Source organism: Perognathus longimembris, chromosome 4, assembly GCF_023159225.1.
Source record: "Perognathus longimembris pacificus isolate PPM17 chromosome 4, ASM2315922v1, whole genome shotgun sequence".
Taxonomy (NCBI): domain Eukaryota; kingdom Metazoa; phylum Chordata; class Mammalia; order Rodentia; family Heteromyidae; genus Perognathus; species Perognathus longimembris.
In genome coordinates this window covers 6,065,294-6,082,799 of record NC_063164.1, presented here as the reverse complement: position 1 = coordinate 6,082,799, position 17,506 = coordinate 6,065,294, and the positions used below count along the sequence as shown (strand labels likewise).

At 44.6% G+C, this 17,506-nt stretch overlaps 2 protein-coding genes across 4 annotated transcripts in view; one reads left to right on the top strand and one right to left on the bottom strand.

Annotated features, from left to right (window-relative positions):
- Positions 1-12,658, bottom strand: part of Pde6d (phosphodiesterase 6D) — a 44,018-nt gene extending 31,360 nt beyond the window's left edge. The window contains exon 1 of the mRNA XM_048344535.1: positions 12,448-12,658. Coding sequence (XP_048200492.1) covers positions 12,448-12,497 — 50 coding nt within the window. The 5' untranslated portion in view covers positions 12,498-12,658. The remainder of the gene's footprint in view (positions 1-12,447) is intronic.
- A 153-nt stretch (positions 12,659-12,811) lies between these two features.
- Positions 12,812-17,506, top strand: part of Cops7b (COP9 signalosome subunit 7B) — a 23,107-nt gene continuing 18,412 nt past the window's right edge. For all 3 annotated transcript variants that reach the window (XM_048344534.1, XM_048344530.1, XM_048344532.1), the window contains exon 1: positions 12,812-13,267. In XM_048344534.1, coding sequence (XP_048200491.1) covers positions 13,265-13,267 — 3 coding nt within the window. In that variant the 5' untranslated portion in view covers positions 12,812-13,264. The remainder of the gene's footprint in view (positions 13,268-17,506) is intronic.

Below are 17,506 nucleotides of genomic sequence, written 5' to 3'. Positions count from 1 at the left end.
AAGTGACCTATAAGATATCACGTGATGCTTCATGGACTCTCAAATACTCATTGAATGCATGAAATTTCTAGCATCCCGATCTTCATTCCTCCTCATTCTTGGCTCCAACTCACTCCTGAAGCAACCTCCTCCCTCACTTTGCATGCCATCACTTTCCCTTCTCTCTGCTACTCCTCAGTATCTGAAAGATTCAACTACTCAACACCTACTCATCTTTCAAGGTTCTATTCAAATGACAATTCCGAAGCCTCCTCCGACGCCCCCAGCAGCAGTCATTTTTCTTCCGCGTCTCTGCTGTACTTAATGCTATGCACTTAACACACTGGATTCTGATTGTTCTCTTTTGGCTAGTCCTGGGGCTTGAACTCAGGGCCCAGGTGCTGTCTTTGAGCTTCTTTTGTTCAAGGCTAGCACTCTACCACTTGAGCCACAGCATGACTTTTGGCTTCTTTCTTTTTACCAGTCCTGGGGCTGGAATTCAGGGCCTGAGTGTCATCCCTGAGCTTTTGTGTCCAAGGCTAGCACTCAACCACTTGAGCCACTTCTGACTTTTTGTTGGAGTTATTAGAGGTAAGAGTCTTAGGGATTTTTCTGGCCAGGCTGGCTTTGAACTGTGATCTTCAGATTTCAGCTACCTAAGTAGCTAGGATGATAGGCCCGAGTCACAAGAACCTGCTTCTCTGGATACTTTAAACAGAAACAACTTGAGCTGTTCAAAAGGATAGGCTTATCTATCCTGAACAAGGCTAGGAAATGCTTGTTTATCTATGCTGAATTCCAAAGACCAGAGATTATTTCTCCTTTTTCTATTTAATGAGATTTCAACTGTTCATCAGGAGACTACCTTCTTCATGAAATAAATTTTGTGAGTAACTTCACTGGACAAAGTTTACCCTCACAATCTTAGTTATCAGATTGAGCAACAATCTCCTATGCCTCATCCAGACCAAAGTTACTAATCATATTCTATTAATTTATTTATTATTTTATTTATTTTACTTTTTTTTTTTTTTGCCAGTCCCGGGGCTTAGACTCAGGGTCTGAGCACTGTCCCTGGCTTCTTCTTGCTCAAGGCTAGCACTCTGCCACTAAAGCCACAGCGCCAATTCTGGCAGTTTGCTATGTATGTGGTGCTGAGGAATCAAACCCAGGGCTTCATGTATACGAGGCAAGCACTCTTGCCACTAGGCCATATTCCCAACCCTAATCATATTTCTATCATCTCTTGTTTACAGATGGCTGTGATCAAGATGGGAAAAAATGAAAACAAGAATACAACCATTTTCTATTTATCTCTCATTGTTACAAGCTCCTTCTTACTCTAGGCTGGACACTGCCCTCTATATCTGAAGAAAAACTAAGGAGAATACAGGGGATAATTACAGAAGAGAATAATTTCCAAGTAACGAATATGACTGTGGTTTCAATACCAATGAGTTCTGAAAATTCACAATTAATAATGTAGCAGCGTCAACAGCAGGAAGGCTGGGAACCAGTGGTGCACACCTGCAATCCTAGCTACTCAGGAGGCTGAAATCTGAGGATCCTGATTTGAAGCCAGCCCAGGCAGGAAAGTCCAAGAGACTCATCTCCAATTCACCACCAGAAAACCAGAAGTGTTGCTGTTGCTCCAAGTGGTAGAGAGCTAGCCTTGAGCAAAAAAGCTCAGGGACAACACTCAAGCCCTGAGTTCAAGCCCCATGACTTACAAAAATAAAATCCTATAGAAAATATGATACTTGAGCTGGGTGCTGGTGGCTCACGCCTATAATCCTGGCTACTCAGGAGGCTAAGATCTGAGGATCACAGTTCAAAGCCAGTGGCCAGAAAGTCTGTAAGACTCGTATCTCCAATTAAACATGTTTGACATTGTTCTCTTTGTGGTAGCTCTGTGTGGTCCTCCAGTAATACTGTCACCTTTACTTCCACAAACAGTAGTCCCAAGAGATCTTTATGGATACTTGGTCACAAAAATATATATTTTGTTTTCTTTCCCATTTAAAAATGAACAATAGGGTGGCTCGTGCCTGTAATCCTAGTCACTCAGGAGGCTGAGATCTGAGGATCACAGTTCGAAGCCAACCTGAGCTGGAAGTCTGTAAGACTCTTATCTCCAGAAAACTGGAAGTGGTGCTGTGGCTCAAAGTGGAGAGCACTAGCCTTGAGCAAAAGAGCTCAGGGACAGAGGTCAGGCCCTGAGTTCAAGCCCTAAGACTTACTACAACCTACAAAAACCCCACAAAAACCCAAAAACCAGATCAAAAGCAAAACAGAACACTGCCCTTGAAATCTAGACACTCTGAGCTTAAATTTAAGCATGGGGGCAACAGTGAGAACAGTCAGGCTGTGACTTCTAAAATTTCTTCTATGATGCTAAAGTTCAGGAGAAGGGAGGTATCCCTGCATTCAGAAGTCAAGTCTACACTGAGGATCTGTGGAGAAAGAATGCTAATTAGTGAGGCTTGTGGGGCAAAGAAAACTCAGGCCTAATGGAACCTAGAGCTGTCAGGGCTCTGTACCACCACTTGCTCTTTATCAAATGTAGTGATGGATGGTCAGTGTCTCATTTCTCCAGAAGTTACTACCATTTCTCACTATAAACCAATACGCAATCCTGGGAAGAAACTTAGGTCTAAAGAAGACAAATGTCTAATTGTACTTCAAATTCCTTCCAAATATGTGGAAGTAGGAATGCCTGTTTAAGAATGCTAAGTAAGCTTGGCACTGGTGGCCCATGCCTGTAATCCTAGCTATCCAGGTGGCTGAGATCTGAGGATCACGGTTCAAAGCCAGCCCAGGCCAACTCTTATCTTCAAAGTAGTAGAGTGCTAGCTTTGAGCAAAAGAGCCCAGGGACAGTGCCAAGGCCCTGAGTTCAAGCAAAGTGGTAGAGTGCTAGCTTTGAGCCAAAGAGCTCAGGGACAGTGCCCAGGCCCTGAGTTCAAGCCCCACAACTGACAAAAAGAAAAAAAAAGAATCCTAAATAAGCCAGTGGCTCATGCTATAATTCTAACGACTCAGGAGGTTGAGATCCAGAGGGTTGAAGTTCAAATCTAATCCATGTAGAAAAGTCTATGTGACTCCATCTCCAAAGTAACCAGCAGAAAAGCAAAGCTGGAGGTGTAGCTCAAGCAGTAGAGAGCTAGTCAAACAAGGGCAAGTCTCTGGGTTCAAACCCCAGTAAACATGCCCCCCCCCCAAAAAAAAGAGGAATCCTAAGTAATATAATTAAGATATTAAATTCACTCAATCCTTTCAGGACAATGGTAACAACTTCTCCAATGTTCATACTTGAGGAAAACTGCAGTCTCTGATTGAAATGTACATGGCTATATGGGCTGCATGTTTTGGTTATTTTTGAAGAGCTGGCACAACAATTGTTTGTAGGAAATTATAAATCTCTACTTCATTACTAATACCTGGCCAAAGCAACTGTACATTGACACAAGCAATACTGCTAGGCAAGTGCTCAATATTGAACTCTATCTCTAGCCCAAGATCACTATGTGACTAAAGATCAAAGTGCTATGAAGAAGAGGATACAGGGGCTTCAAGGCAAAACTAAAAGGAAAAGCCAAAAAGCAAGCAAGCAGTGTGAACTCCCATTTCTTTCATGGGGAGCTGGAAATGTTTCTTTCATTTCAATTTCTTCCACCTTAACCCTGTTATATTAAAAGTTTTTTTTTTTTTTGCTAAAATTGTCACTTTTGAAATTGTCTTTTCTTCTCTGTCAGTCATGGGGCTTGAACTCAGGGCCAGGGTGCTGTGCCTGAGCTGTTTTGCTCAAGGCTAACCCTCTACCACTTAGAGCCACAGTGCCACTTCTGGTTTTCTGGTAATCAATTGGGAATAAGAATCTCTTGAACTTTCCTGCCTGGCCTGGCTTCCAACTGTGATCCTCAGATCTCAGCCTCCTGAGTAGCCAGGACTACAAGTGTGAGCCACCAACACTTGGCTTGTGTGTGGTGTGTGTGTGTGTGTGTGTGTGTGTGTGTGTGTGTGTGTGTGTGTGTGTGTGTGTGTGTTGGTCCTGGGGTTTGAACTGAGGCTCTGAGGTTCTGAGTGCTGTCCCAGAGCTTTCTTTGTACAAAGTTAGTGCTCTAGTACTTTAGCCACAGCTTTACTTTCAGCTTTTTTGGTGCTTAATTGGATATAAACATCTCACAGACCTTCTTGCCAGAGTTCCCTTTGAAACTTGATCCTCAGATCTCAGCCTCCTGAGTAGCTAGGATTATACGCATAAGCCAAAACAAAACAAAATTAGAGCTCAATTGGTTTTTAGCTATCCTGCAATAAATTGGTATGAGAGTCATTCCTAGATAATGCTTATCAAATGAACTATTTCTCCAAAAGCAAAACAAATTTTATAGTTTCTCCACAAGCAAATATAATAATAGCATGCACTGTTTACACCCCCAGAGAAGTAGACTTATAGTCAGATTGATGCTGTTATTATTACTCTCAATTATTAATGGAATGAATAACAGCAGTTAGTATTTATTACCTACTATGGGCCAGCAGGCACTATGCTAAATTTCCTCACAGTCCTCTTAAGATATGATATGGATACAGAAGCACGAAGACTCTGAGTGCCCCACCTAACACCACAAGGTGGAGGTGGAAATCTAACACTACAGTCCGTGCTCCACACTGCGTCCTATGTCCCACTGCAACTGCATGCAACATTTTGATGGGACACACACGCGGGTGTGCACACAACACAGAGCAAATGAGTGTTTCTTCCTTCCAAAGTTGCCAACCCTGAATATAATCAATAACAAATTTTTGTCAATTAATTTGGAAAAAGGGGATAGGATTTTTTTTTTTTTTTTTTTTTTGCCAGTTCTGGGCCTTGGACTCAGGGCCTGCGCACTGTCCCTAGCTTCTTTTTGGTCAAGGCTTGTACTCTATCACTTGAGCCACAGTGTCACTTCCGGCTTTTGCTATATATGTGGTGCTGAGGAATTGAACCCAGGGCTTCATGTATACAGGGCGAGCACTTTACCACTAGGTCATATTCCCAGCCAGGATTGTTTTTTAAAAAGTCAAGCATCTCTTTGTTTATTCATTGGTCATTTCTTTTGAATTAAATGTTTATCATATTAATTTGTGGATAGTCATTTATACTTGAGATATTTAGATATTTTAAGGGCTGGAAATATGGCCTAGTGGCAAGAGTGCTTGCCTTGTATACATGAAGCCCTGGGTTTGATTCCCCAGCACCACATATATAGAAAATGGCCAGAAGTGGTGCTGTGGCTCAAGTGGCAGAGTGCTAGCCTTGAGCAAAAAGAAGCCAGGGACAGTGCTCAGGCCCCGAGTCCAAGGCCCAGGATTGGCAAAAAAAAAAAAAAAAAAAAAAAAAAAAAAGGATATTTTAAATATACCACATTACTACAATATTATTACACTAATATTGTGTTATATTAGCACCTGGAGTATAAATAATACGTGGAGACAAGTAGCTAACATAAAAAATAACTAAAACCCTGGTGCTCTACCTCTTGAGCCATATCTCCATTTCCCATATTTTTGCTGGTTAATTGGAGATAACTCATGGACTTTCCTGCCTGGGTGGGCTTCTAACAGGGATTCTTTTTTTTTTTGGCCAGTCCTGGGCCTTGGACTCGGGGCCTGAGCACTGTCCCTGGCTTCTTCCCGCTCAAGGCTAGCACTCTGCCACTTGAGCCACAGCGCCGCTTCTGGCCGTTTTCTGTATATGTGGTGCTGGGGAATCGAACCTAGGGCCTCGTGTATCCGAGGCAGGCACTCTTGCCACTAGGCTATATCCCCAGCCCCTAACAGGGATTCTTAAGAACTCAGGTACCTGAGTAGCTAGGATTATAGGCGTGAGCCATTGGTGCCTGACTGCATATATTTTTGGGTAGGATTTGAACTCAAAGGTTCCCCACTTGCTAGGTGAGTACTTTACCACTTGACTTAAGCCTAATAATGCATATCTTCTACCAAAGCAAATTCCTGATGGATTAAAGATGATGAAAACATAAAAATGTCATCCTTTCTTGTGACATTCTTGTCAGTTCCTTGATAATTTACTAAGGTATATATTGATGTCAATGAAGAAAATACAAAAAGGGAACATAGGTGATTACATATTATATGATAAGCCTAGTCTAAAGGTATTACAATGAGCTGGACACAGTGGTGCCTATAAGTCTTAGCTACTTGAGAGGCTGAAGAGGATCACCTGAGCTCAGAATTGCAACAGAGACCTCAGTCTCATTAAAAAAAAAAAAAAAGTTCTATGATGAATGTGTTACTGAAAACAACTGATAGTAAAGATCAATGGAAACTGTAAACACGATAAATTTATCAAGTGAAAAAAGTCAGAAAACAATACCCTAATTCCTTTTTTTGCAGGTGGCAGTGGTATTACTGGGGATTGGGTTCAGGGCCCCATGCTTGGCAGGTAGGTACTTTTCCAGTTTAGCCATACCTCCAGTCCCCCCCCCCCCCCCGCTTTTTTTTTTTTGGCCAGTCCTGTGGCTTGAACTCAGGGCCTGGGCATTGTCCCTGAGCTTCTTTTGCTCAAGGCTAGCACTCTACCACTTGAGCCACAGCACCACTTTGGCCTTTTCTGTTTATGTGGTGCTGAGGCATGGAACCCAGGGCTTCATACATGCATGCATGCATGATAGGCAAGCACTCTACCACTAAGCCACATTCCTAGCCCTCCAATATTGTATTGGCTAATTTTTTTCCCCCAGTTGTGGGGCTTGAACTTAGGGCCTGGGCACTGTCCTTGAGCTCTTTTGCTCAAGGCTAGCACTATACCACTTTAAGCCACAACTTCACTTCTAGTTTTCTGGTGGTTAACTGGAGATAAGCATCTCACGGTCTTTCCTGACTGGGCTGGCTTTGAACTGAGCAGCTAGGATTACAGGCATGAGCCACTCACACCTGGCTTCTTATGTACTGGCTTTTTTTTTTTTTTTTTTTTTTTGGCCAGTCCTGGGGCTTGGACTCAGGGCCTGAGCACTGTCCCTGGCTTCTTCTTGCTCAAGGCTAGCACTCTGCCACTTGAGCCACAGCGCCACTTCTGGCCATTTTCTGTATATGTGGTGCTGGGGAATCGAACCCAGGGCCTCATGTATACAAGGCAAGCACTCTTGCCACTAGGCCATATCCCCAGCCCCTGTACTGGCCATTTTGCAGGTAAGGCCTCACTTTATGCTCAGGCTGACCTGTGATCCTCTGCCATGCACTTCCACACACCACTAGGATGACTGTGCTCAGACATTGGTTGAGATGGAGTCTCCTGAACTCTTTCTGTCCAGGCTGACGTTACCACTACTCTCTGACCTCTGCTTCCCACACAGGCAGTATTACAGGCTTGAGCCACGGTATGCAGCCTCTAATTCACTCACACAGCTTCTTGGTCTTTTTTTTTTTCTTTTGGTACTGGGGTTCGAAGTCAGGGCCTTGCTCTTGCTAAGATGGCGTTCCACTTGAGCCACATTTCCAGCTTCTAATTCCATTTTAATTCATGAATTTATTTTTGGTGGAACTGGAGATTGAACTCAGTCAGGCCTTGCGCTTGTTAGTCTGGCTCTCCACTATTTGAACCACACCTTCAGCCTCTAATGCCATTTTTTTTTTTAAAAAGCAAGTACAGTAAATACTAGACACATTAGAAATCCATACTAAAATATTAACAAAGGCAATTCTAGGTGGTTAGAGTTTGCAATAGGAAAATTAAACAGTATTTAAAAAAATCGATTGTTCTTGAAGATATTCCTTTTAAATGGACATGAAGATATGACTGTGACTCATGTATCCGCATATCCTTCAAATACAGAGAGCCTTGTGAACAACAGCTACTCAAGGGAATGTGAGATTCTCAAACAATCTCAAATCAGCTGCTTAAAGTGATCAAATATGAAACATTTGCAGGAGAATAGCATTTGTTCCTCAAGTACCATTTCATTCATAACATTCATTCTCAATTAGGAAATGTCATGCTTTAAATAAGCTAAGACAAAAATGCAAGATTCTTAATGTATATGAAACTGAGAAGTGGTGAGGTAATAGTGGATGAAGGTGATATGAGAATGGAATCTTACAAATATTTTTGAAGCAGCTTAGGATCAATACAAAAGCAAATACTGAATTCTCTCACAGCATATCATATTGCACAATTATTCATCCCTACTGAGTATCTATTTTGGGCATAGATGGGTGAGGTTCTGTGGGACCTTCCAATATGACTTTAAAATGTTCAATCCTACTGTAAGCTATCTTAAGGGTGTATACTACAAGATTATAATAATTAAACCAATCCCATAAAGGCATGGGAAAGAGAAACGGATCAGTGAAAAAGAAATATTCCAAAAATAAGTCTATGTCTTATGGAAATTTGGCATATGAAAAAGACAGCATTTCAAAATAGAATAGAATAGAAAGGCTAGACTAGTAAACAGCACTAGGACAACTGCCTATGGAAAGAGCAGATGTAGTTAGATTTCTACTACATGCCATATGTGGGAATACATTCCATGTGGATTAAAGAGCTAAACACTGGAAAGAGAAGAAAATGTGAGATAGTTAATTAATTTTGGGATAAGGGAGGTTTTCTGAGACAAGACGCAAATGCAGAAGTCAAATGGAAAAAATTCAGCTCAACATCAACCAAACAAGAGACAAACAGTATTCTGAGAGAAAGTACTTACAACTTATATAACAGGCCAAGAACTGATATGAAAAAGAGAAGACCCAGGAAGCAAGATAAAAAATAAAATTCAATAGTAAAATGGGCAAGAACCAAATCAACCATAAATTCACTGAACATGACAAGGCCAAGCACGAGATGTGCGACTTCTCTAATAGCAATGATCCAACCCATAAGGCCTACTATGCACCAACTTTTCTAAATGCCTTAGGTAGATACCAACTCATTTAATCTAGCAAGAGCCCCATGAGCTATCATAGTTACTATTATTACCCCCATTTCAATAGGAGAAAACTGAGGCAGAGGTTTAAAGAAAGTTTTCAGGGCCATTCAACCAGGACAGGGCTAGAATTCTGACAGGCAATTAAGTTCCTTAGTCTAGTATGGCTCTTCACCACTATCATATTAGTACCTCTCCCAGAATCTAGAGAAGTAGAAAAATACAAATTCAAACAAGAAATTATTTGTCTTCCAAATTTGTAAATACAGAAATCAGTCAATGTAGGGGGCTGGGAATGTGGCTTAGTGGTAGAGGGCTTGCCTAGCATGCATGAAGCCCTGGGTTTGATTCCTCAGTACCATATAAACAGAAAAAGCTGGAAACGGCACTGTGGTAAAGTGCTAGCCTTGAGCAAAAGAAGTTCAGAGACAGTGCCCAGGTCCTGGGTTCAAGCCTCAGGACTGGCAAAAAAAAAAAAAAGTCAATGTGGAAAATTGAGTATCTTCAACCTTGTTACTTTTTAATACCAAATGACATAGACAATTCTTATTTTCTATTCTTTTTCTGAAAAAAGTTCAGAAAAACCACTAGCATGTAGGTGGCTCACGTCTGATTTCTAGCTACTTAGGAGGCTGAGATCTGAGGTTGAAAGCCACCCCCCTGCCCCCCGTAGAAAAGTCTGTGAGATTACCTCCAATTAACCACCAAAAAGCTGGAAGGGGAGCAGTGGCTTAAGCAGTAGCATGCTATCCTTGAGCAAAAGAGCTCGGGGACAGCACCCAGGCCCTACGTTCAAGCCCTAACACAGGCATAAAAAAAGTTTAGAAAAATTATTTACCCAACTAAGGGTGTATAATAATCAAGAAACTCTTGCTAATACATTATATTTTTTTCCATAAAGAAAACTCTGAAGTTCTTGCTTTCTTTTCCGTGTGTGTGTGTGTGTGTGTGTGTGTGTGTGTGTGTGTGTGTGTGTGTACTAGAGCCCCATTTCTGGCATTTTGGTGGCTAATCAGTAGTAAAGAGTCTCTCAGACTTTCCTGCTGGCTTCCAATGGGGATCGTCAGGTCTCAGCCCCCTGAGCAGCTAGGATTGCAGACTTGCACCCAGCTCCTTTTCTCTCTTAAATCCTCAGATGCCAGAGAGCACCAGAGGAGGGGTACCCCGTTGCTCCTATGCTTTTATGTGGCTGCTTTTTCAGAATTTAATCAGCTCAGGTCAAAACTTTCTCTGAAAGCCTGTTTTTCCATGTACTATCTATCATCACTGAAGTGTCCAATTCACTTTCCTTCTAGTGGGCTGACACAGTTCTGTTGTCTAGCCTTTTCTATATTTGTTCCTTAACCTCTTTCCCAACAGGTTTAAGAGTCAAGATTAAAGTGAGAAGCTCAAGGCTTTTCTGCTTTATTTAAAGCCACTTGTTCAAGATATTTATCTTCAGCAATATGATCATCACAATCATACAAAAGCATTGCTTCTGGAATCTCTCCATTTTTCAGTCTCCAGTTTTACTGTCTACAGCGTACATGGTATGTAACAGTATATTAAAAGAAAAATGGAACTTATACCACAGCTTTTCTAAGTTAATCATCTTGACTATTTACATGCTCCATTATGAAGAACCAAAGTACATTAAATTTTAAAAGTTTGTTACTAAACTTCACTACAAAAAAGTACTGAAAACTTATAATCAATGGTAGCATGCAATGATGACACAACTTTCAGTTTTTAAAAAGGCACAGGTCAGGGGCTGGGGATGTGGTTCAAGAGGTTGAGGTTAGCAAGGAGGGGGCCCTGAGTTCAAATGGCAGTACTATACTGCCTATCCCCCCCCAAAAAAGGTTAGTATATGAATAATTTCATTTGTTCATCCAAAACTTAATGTTCCTTCCCTCCCTCTCTGTCCATCTCTTCCATCCCTCCTTCCCTTCCTCCCTTGCCTCTCCCTCCCTGTCTCCCCCCCCCTTTTTTTTTTGCTGGGGCTGGAACCTAACATCAGAAATTCAAGTACTCTACCACTTTGTGTCCCATGCCAATACATCCAACCAGCTCATTCTTGTACCTTCCCCCTCCATGTGTTCTAAAATTTACTACCAACTTATTTTGTGACTGTGTCAAAACAATATTTGCAGGAGTGAAATGAGCATTGTGACAATATAACAGGTTGCTCAGAGAATGCTGCTTAATAAACCTCCAGGGAAGGAGCCTTCCATAGTGATGACTACATTTCCCTGGGAGAGGAACTTAAAAACATTCCATATTGTAGACAAGGGACATAAGAAGAGATTAAGGTCAGCAGGAGCACGTGCAAAATTGAAATGTACAAGATCAAAAACTTTCAATGCATCTTATGGCCACAGACTAACACTTCAACAGACCCCCAAGCTTCCTTACCACATTGAGGAGAGAAGGTGTCCAAAGCGACACAGCATAATTTCTATATCTTACTACATCCTACACATCCACCACACCATCAAATGATTTCTAGACAGCTCCATCCTATCTAGGCATTCACTACATTGATGCCAGTAAGCAAAGATACTTTTGCTAAGGAGTCTTGGTACAGAGGCCAAATACCTCAAGGTATTTCATATCCAAGTTTGAGGTTTAGTTTAGTTTTTGTGTGCAGGTCCTGGGGCTTGAATTCGGGGCCTGGGTGCTGTCCCTTAACTTTCTGCTCAAGGCTGGCGCTCTACCATAGGAGCCACAGTTCCACTTTCGCTTTTGGCTGGTTAATTGGAGATAAAGTAGTCTCACGGACTTTCCTTACGGTTTGGCTCAGTTTGAAGCGTGATCCTCACATCTCAGCTTCTTGAGCAGCTAGGATTACAGGCGACAGTCACCGTACCCTGCTGAGATCCTTATCTCGTTGGAAAGAAAAACCGAGGGGACTAGCTGCGGACATCGCAAAGCTCCAAATGGCCAACAGAGACCTACGATGGGGTGGACCGTAGACTCCCCCCCCGCCCCCCCCTCGCTCCCCGCCCGTCCTCTGCCAGTCCAGCCTGAGGGAAGCCACAAGTGAAGGGAGAGAAGTTGTAGAACTGGGTGGGGGACCCAGAAGAGTTTAACACAGCCTTGGGGGTGATCCCCCAAGCGAGGCCACTCGCTTCGGGTCACTTTCCCCTGCTCCCCGCCTCCCCCCGTGGGCTTCCCGCCAAAGAAGCCTCTCAGCCTCCGAGGTCAGCCCACCGCGCCCCCTCGGCCCTGGCCGGCCTGGGCGGCCCCGGCCAGAGCTCCGAACTCGGCGGGCCTCCTGGACCCGCGTTTCCCACGCTGACGCCCCTCGCAGGTCCCGGGGCTCCTCAGCCTCCACCCCCGGGGGCTCCGCCAACGTCCCCCTTCCCTCCCGCAAGGGCGCCCCGCGCCCGCCGCGCGTCCCCTGTCCCGCGGGCGGCCCGGGCGCCGGTCCCGGCCAGCCGCGCTCGCCGTCCGTCCCCGGCAGCCACCGGGCGGGCGCCCCCGCCCCGGGCCGGGCTCCACGGGGGCGGCTGCTGCCCGCTCCCCCCCCCCGCCCCGCCCCGTTCCCGGGCGGATACAGTTTGAAGCCTCTCAGGATCTCCCTGGCCCGCTCGTCCTTGGCTGACATGATGGGCGGCCGCCACCCGCGGCTCTCCCACGCTGGCCGGTGGAGCCTCGCAGATGGCGTCCAGGAGCCGAGGACGGAGCTGCAGCCTGGCCTGGAGACCTCCGGCGAGCAGCGGCGGCGGCCAGACCCGGACCGGCCCTCTCCCTCCCTCAGCTCCGCTCCTGATCCTTCTCCTTCCCTCTAGCCGCGGAGCGCCCTCCCACAGGCCAATGGCAAGCCAACCTCGGTGATTGACATCCGCAATAGCCAATAAGAATGTCCAGCGGCTTCGCAGGGGGACGGAGAGCGTCAATGGGGAAGGCCCTCTTCGAGAGGTCCCACAGGGCAAAAATTTCTTTCGTTCTCGTTGCCTAGAGTTTGTCCCAGCGGAGGGGTGGCTTGCGAACAGAAGAGGCTCAAGGGGCCTAACTCCCGTGGCTGGGCACGCGAGCGGTCCGAAAGCGATGGCAGGTTGCACTAGGAGAAGTAGCGAGGACTACACTTCCCAGCATTCTAGGGCGCGGCAGGGAACCACAGATCCCAGCAAACCACTAGAAGCCGAGGACTACAAACCCCAGAATTCCCCGCGCCCCGTCGGTCTAACTTAGGCTCCCCGTGTGCCGCGCAGTGTGCGCCAATTCAAGCCGCCAGCCGGGTGGGTGGGTGGTGTTTGGGTCTCCGAGGCTTCCGAGCGGGGCGGGAAGACCCTCTTCCCCCTCCGGAGGAGATGACAGCCGGCCGGCAATTAACTTCTGCGTACGCGGAACCCACAGAGCCTCCTGCAAATCATGGTAAGGCTGCAAATAACGAACGAGAAACACTCATCAAACCACGGAAGGCTGCAGAACCGAACGACTTCCTCAGACCCCGCGCGGGTGCGGGTCTCGGGCGCCTTCTGCGTGTTTTGCTGGGGGTTCCGGGGTTGTCCCCCCCCCCACCCCGCCCGCTTTGGGAGAGCGAGCGACCTTTATAGGCAGAATGTCAATACGGGAAGGGACTTTAAACAGTTTGCCAACCCACTTCCCTTTGTTTTTACGTATGAAAAGGAGACGAGATTGGCTACGGTTGGGACCCGAGTTCGAATTTGGCCTTAAGTTTGCCGACCCTGGCTGGTGTGGGCTCTTTGCACACCAGGGGGAAATGCTATTTTTTGTAGCACGACAATGTGATTGTTATTCTCCTTGATGAAGAGTTTTCCCATCCAAGACTGAAACCGCCAGAGGATGTTTCCCGAAAGTGTGATAGTTATCCTTAGTGTAGGCAGGACTTCGGGGTTTGACTTCTTTCTTTGCCTTTCAAGGTGACTCTTAGTGTGTGATTTCAGGAAGTAGGTAAAATTAGAATGGAAGTCTCCCAGGAGACTTCCTTTGACCTTTACTAGGACTTTTTTTTCCCGTTCCTGTCCCCCTTTTTTGCCCATCTTGGCACCCACCCAATTTTTTTTTCCCCCCATGTAGCTCAACAAACATGCTTTCAGCTTCTATTATCTGTCAAGCACTGAATCGGTAAAGGTGAAAGATATGGTCAAATAAGGAGACTCAAGGTAGAGTGTGACAAAATGACATGAAAGAAATGACATCAGACTGCCACAGAGGCTCTGAGGGAGAGATTCAAAACAGCTGACAAAACTTTATGGACAAGCTGGGGGCCAGTGGCTCACGCCTGTAATCTAGCTACTCAAGAGGTTGAGCTCTGAGGATCATAGTTCAAAGCCAGCCCCGGCAGAAAAGCCCCTGTCAGACTCTTTTTTTTTTTTTGGCCAGTCCTGGGCCTTGGACTCAGGGCCTGAGCACTGTCCCTGGCTTCTTTTTGCTCAAGGCTAGCACTCTGCCACTTGAGCCACAGCACCACTTCTGGTCACTTTCTGTATATGTGGTGCTGGGGAACTGAACCCAGGGCCTCATGTATACAAGGCAAGCACTCTTGCCACTAGGCCATAATCCCAGCCCTCCTGTCAGACTCTTATCTCCAATTAGCCACTCAAAAACTGAGCAAAAGAGCTCAGGGACAGGGGCTGGAGATATGGCCTAGTGGCAAGAGTGCTTGCCTCATAAACATGAGGCCCTGGGTTCATATTCCCCAGCACCACATATACAGCAAATGGCCAGAAGTGGCGCTGTGGCTCAAGTGGCAGAGTGCTATAGCAGCCTTGAGCAAAGAGAAGCCAGGGACAGTGCTCAGGCCCTGAGTCCAAGCCCCAGGACTGGCCAAAAAAAAAAAAAAAAAAAAAAAAAAAAGAGCTCAGGGACAGGGTTCAGGCTCTAAATTCAAGCCTCACAAGCAAAAAGCAAAACATAAAACTTTATGGACAAAAATGGCATTTGAACTTGAAAGATGTGTATGATAATTTTTTCTATATTATGAAATATTTTATCCTTAAATGTTTTGTTTATATGTCTTCTATTTGTCCAAGATTGGGGTCTTGCAGTGTTAGCCCAAGCTGGCCTAGAACTTGTTCTGTAGAGAGTATTCTGGTCTTGAACTCAAAGCCTCTGAGTGCTGCAATTCAGGTGTATGTATACGAGGCTCCCTTAAATGTTTTTGTTTATGAGGTATACCTGCAGTATACATATACATCCCCATAGCCACCAAACAAATCAACAGATAGAACATTTGCTACATTCATTTGTGCCCCTTCCCAATCAGAACTGTGCTCTCATTTCTGGAGATAAACAGCTACTGGCTAGATCAATTTTTTCATTTAAGTGTAGTCGTACAGTGTGTACAGTATATGTCTAGCTTATTCATCAACTGTTTTGTGAGATTTCTGCCAGTTGCTAAGTAGCAATCTACTGTATATTTATGTCACGTACATCCAGTTATTGGTGACAGCTAGACTTAAAAAAACCTTTTTAACATTTGGTGCATTCTTTTTTTTTTTTGTGGTGGTGGGGATGGTAGTGGTAACTTGCTCTGGTACTTGCTAAGTAGGTGCTATACTGCTGAACCATGCTTCCAGTCTTGTTTTTTGCTGGTTATCTTTTCCAGTCTTGTTTTTTGCTGGTTATCTTAAAGATAGGGTCTTGTTTCCTGCTAGGGCCTGTGGCTTGGAACTGCAGTCCTCTAGGTCTCAGCCTTTCACATAGATTAGGATGAAAAGTATGAGCCCTGCACCTGCTTAGGAGTTGAGAAGGTATCTCACAAACTTTGCTTCCCAGGCTTGCTTTAAACTTGGATCTTCTCATTTTCAACCTCCCAGTTGGAAGATTGCAGGGGTGAACCATCAGCCCCTGGCCACGGCTGGGTACTTACACAAGCATTTGTGTGGGTCTGTACACACAGTTTAGAAATAGGTGGCTATCTTGTAGGCCACGGATATGATCAGAGATTGAGATATTGCCAGCTTCCCAAAGTGATAGTACAGTTTATGCATTTATGTGAGAGAGTTCTAGTTGTCTCGTATCCTTGTGAAAACTGGTGTGTTTTCAGTCTTTTTAATTTTAGCCATCTGGCTAAGTGTGGGGTTTTATGAAGTTGTTTATATTTTTCTGATGTCGAGCACCTTTTCATATGCTTATTACCTATTTGAATGTCTTCTTTTGTGAAGTACGTGTTCAAGTTTTGCCCATATTTTTCTTGATTTGTGTTTTTAATGTATAATTTTATTGTTATTATTAAGGGATGTACAGAGGGGTTACCATTTCGTGAGTCAGGTAACGAGTACATTTCTTTTTGGACAGTGTCATCCCTTCCCTGGTTTTCCCCCAATTTCCCCCACTTTTTAAAAATTGGGTAATTGCCTTCTATAATTTGTCGCTCTTTCCGTAGCCTCTACATCATTCCTTTGTGTGGTCTGTGCCCTGTGCTTTTCAAATTTCATTCCTTAGGCTGAGGCTTGTCTTTTTACTCACTCATTGGTGGTATTTTGAAACAGAAATTCTTATTTTTTTGTGAATCTATTAAAAATTATTATAAAGATGATGTGCAGAGGGGTCACAGTTATATAAGTTAGATAAGAGCACCTTTCTTTTGACACCCTGCCACATGTCTCCGTGTTCGCGTCCTGTGTCCTGTCCCCTGGCTCATCTCCGGTCACCATGGCGTCCCAAGTCAGCTCTCCATCGGAGCTGAATTGGTTTGTTGGTATGGTTTTTGTTCTTGCTTTCCTCTCTGGCCTGTTTCCTAACAGTGTTAAGGGTATTTGTGGACTGGCTGTCTTCAGACTGCTAATGCTCTAATAAGGATTCCAAGATATGATCCTTCTTTTCAAAAAAGAAAAAAAAAAGAGTACATTTCTTTTGGGACAGTGTCATTCCCTCCCTTGCTCTCTACCAGTTTTTCCCTCCCGTCTCCACCCACAAGTTGTATAATTAGAAATTCTTAATGTTGTGCAGTAGGTTAGTGTTTTCTCTTATGGCACTTCCTTTGCATTGAATTGTGTGCATGTGTGTATACAAGCACCATTCCTGGTACTTGAACTCAGGGCCTGGGCACTGTCCTGAACTTTATTGCTCAAGGTTAGCACTCTTCCAAGCTCCATTTCTGGCTTTAGTTGATTCATTTGCTATAGACAATTCTGCCTGGGTTGTCTTCAAACTGTGATCCTCGGATCTCAGCCTCCTGAGTAGAAAGGATTGCAGGAATAAGCCACTTGCATCTGGCCTGAGTTTAGAAATTTTTTGTCGGTAAGGCTAACATTTTTTAAAAAAACAAATGATGAGAGAAGAACATTTCAAAAAAAAGAGAAGTAAGCCCAAGTATAGGCCTGATCCAAGTTAGCCAGGCATAGAAAGACCTGGCGTTTGGGAGGTGAAGGGGCGGGGGAGACCGGGTTGGAAGGGCTAGGGATGACAGACACTGGGAAGGAACTTCTCCTGCATCCCTGTGGATTCTGGACTGCCCTGGACAATGCAGAGACATTGAGAGAATATTTTCTTCATTGATAGAATTTTTATGAACTCAGACTGCACTCAGTTGTCTTCCTCCCACCCTCTTCCGCTGCCCTATGCACTTGGCACCATCTTCAGACAGCCCGCATCTCTGGGGCCAGAATCCTGGGTGGCCTTCACTCTCCCTGCATTCACTACAGC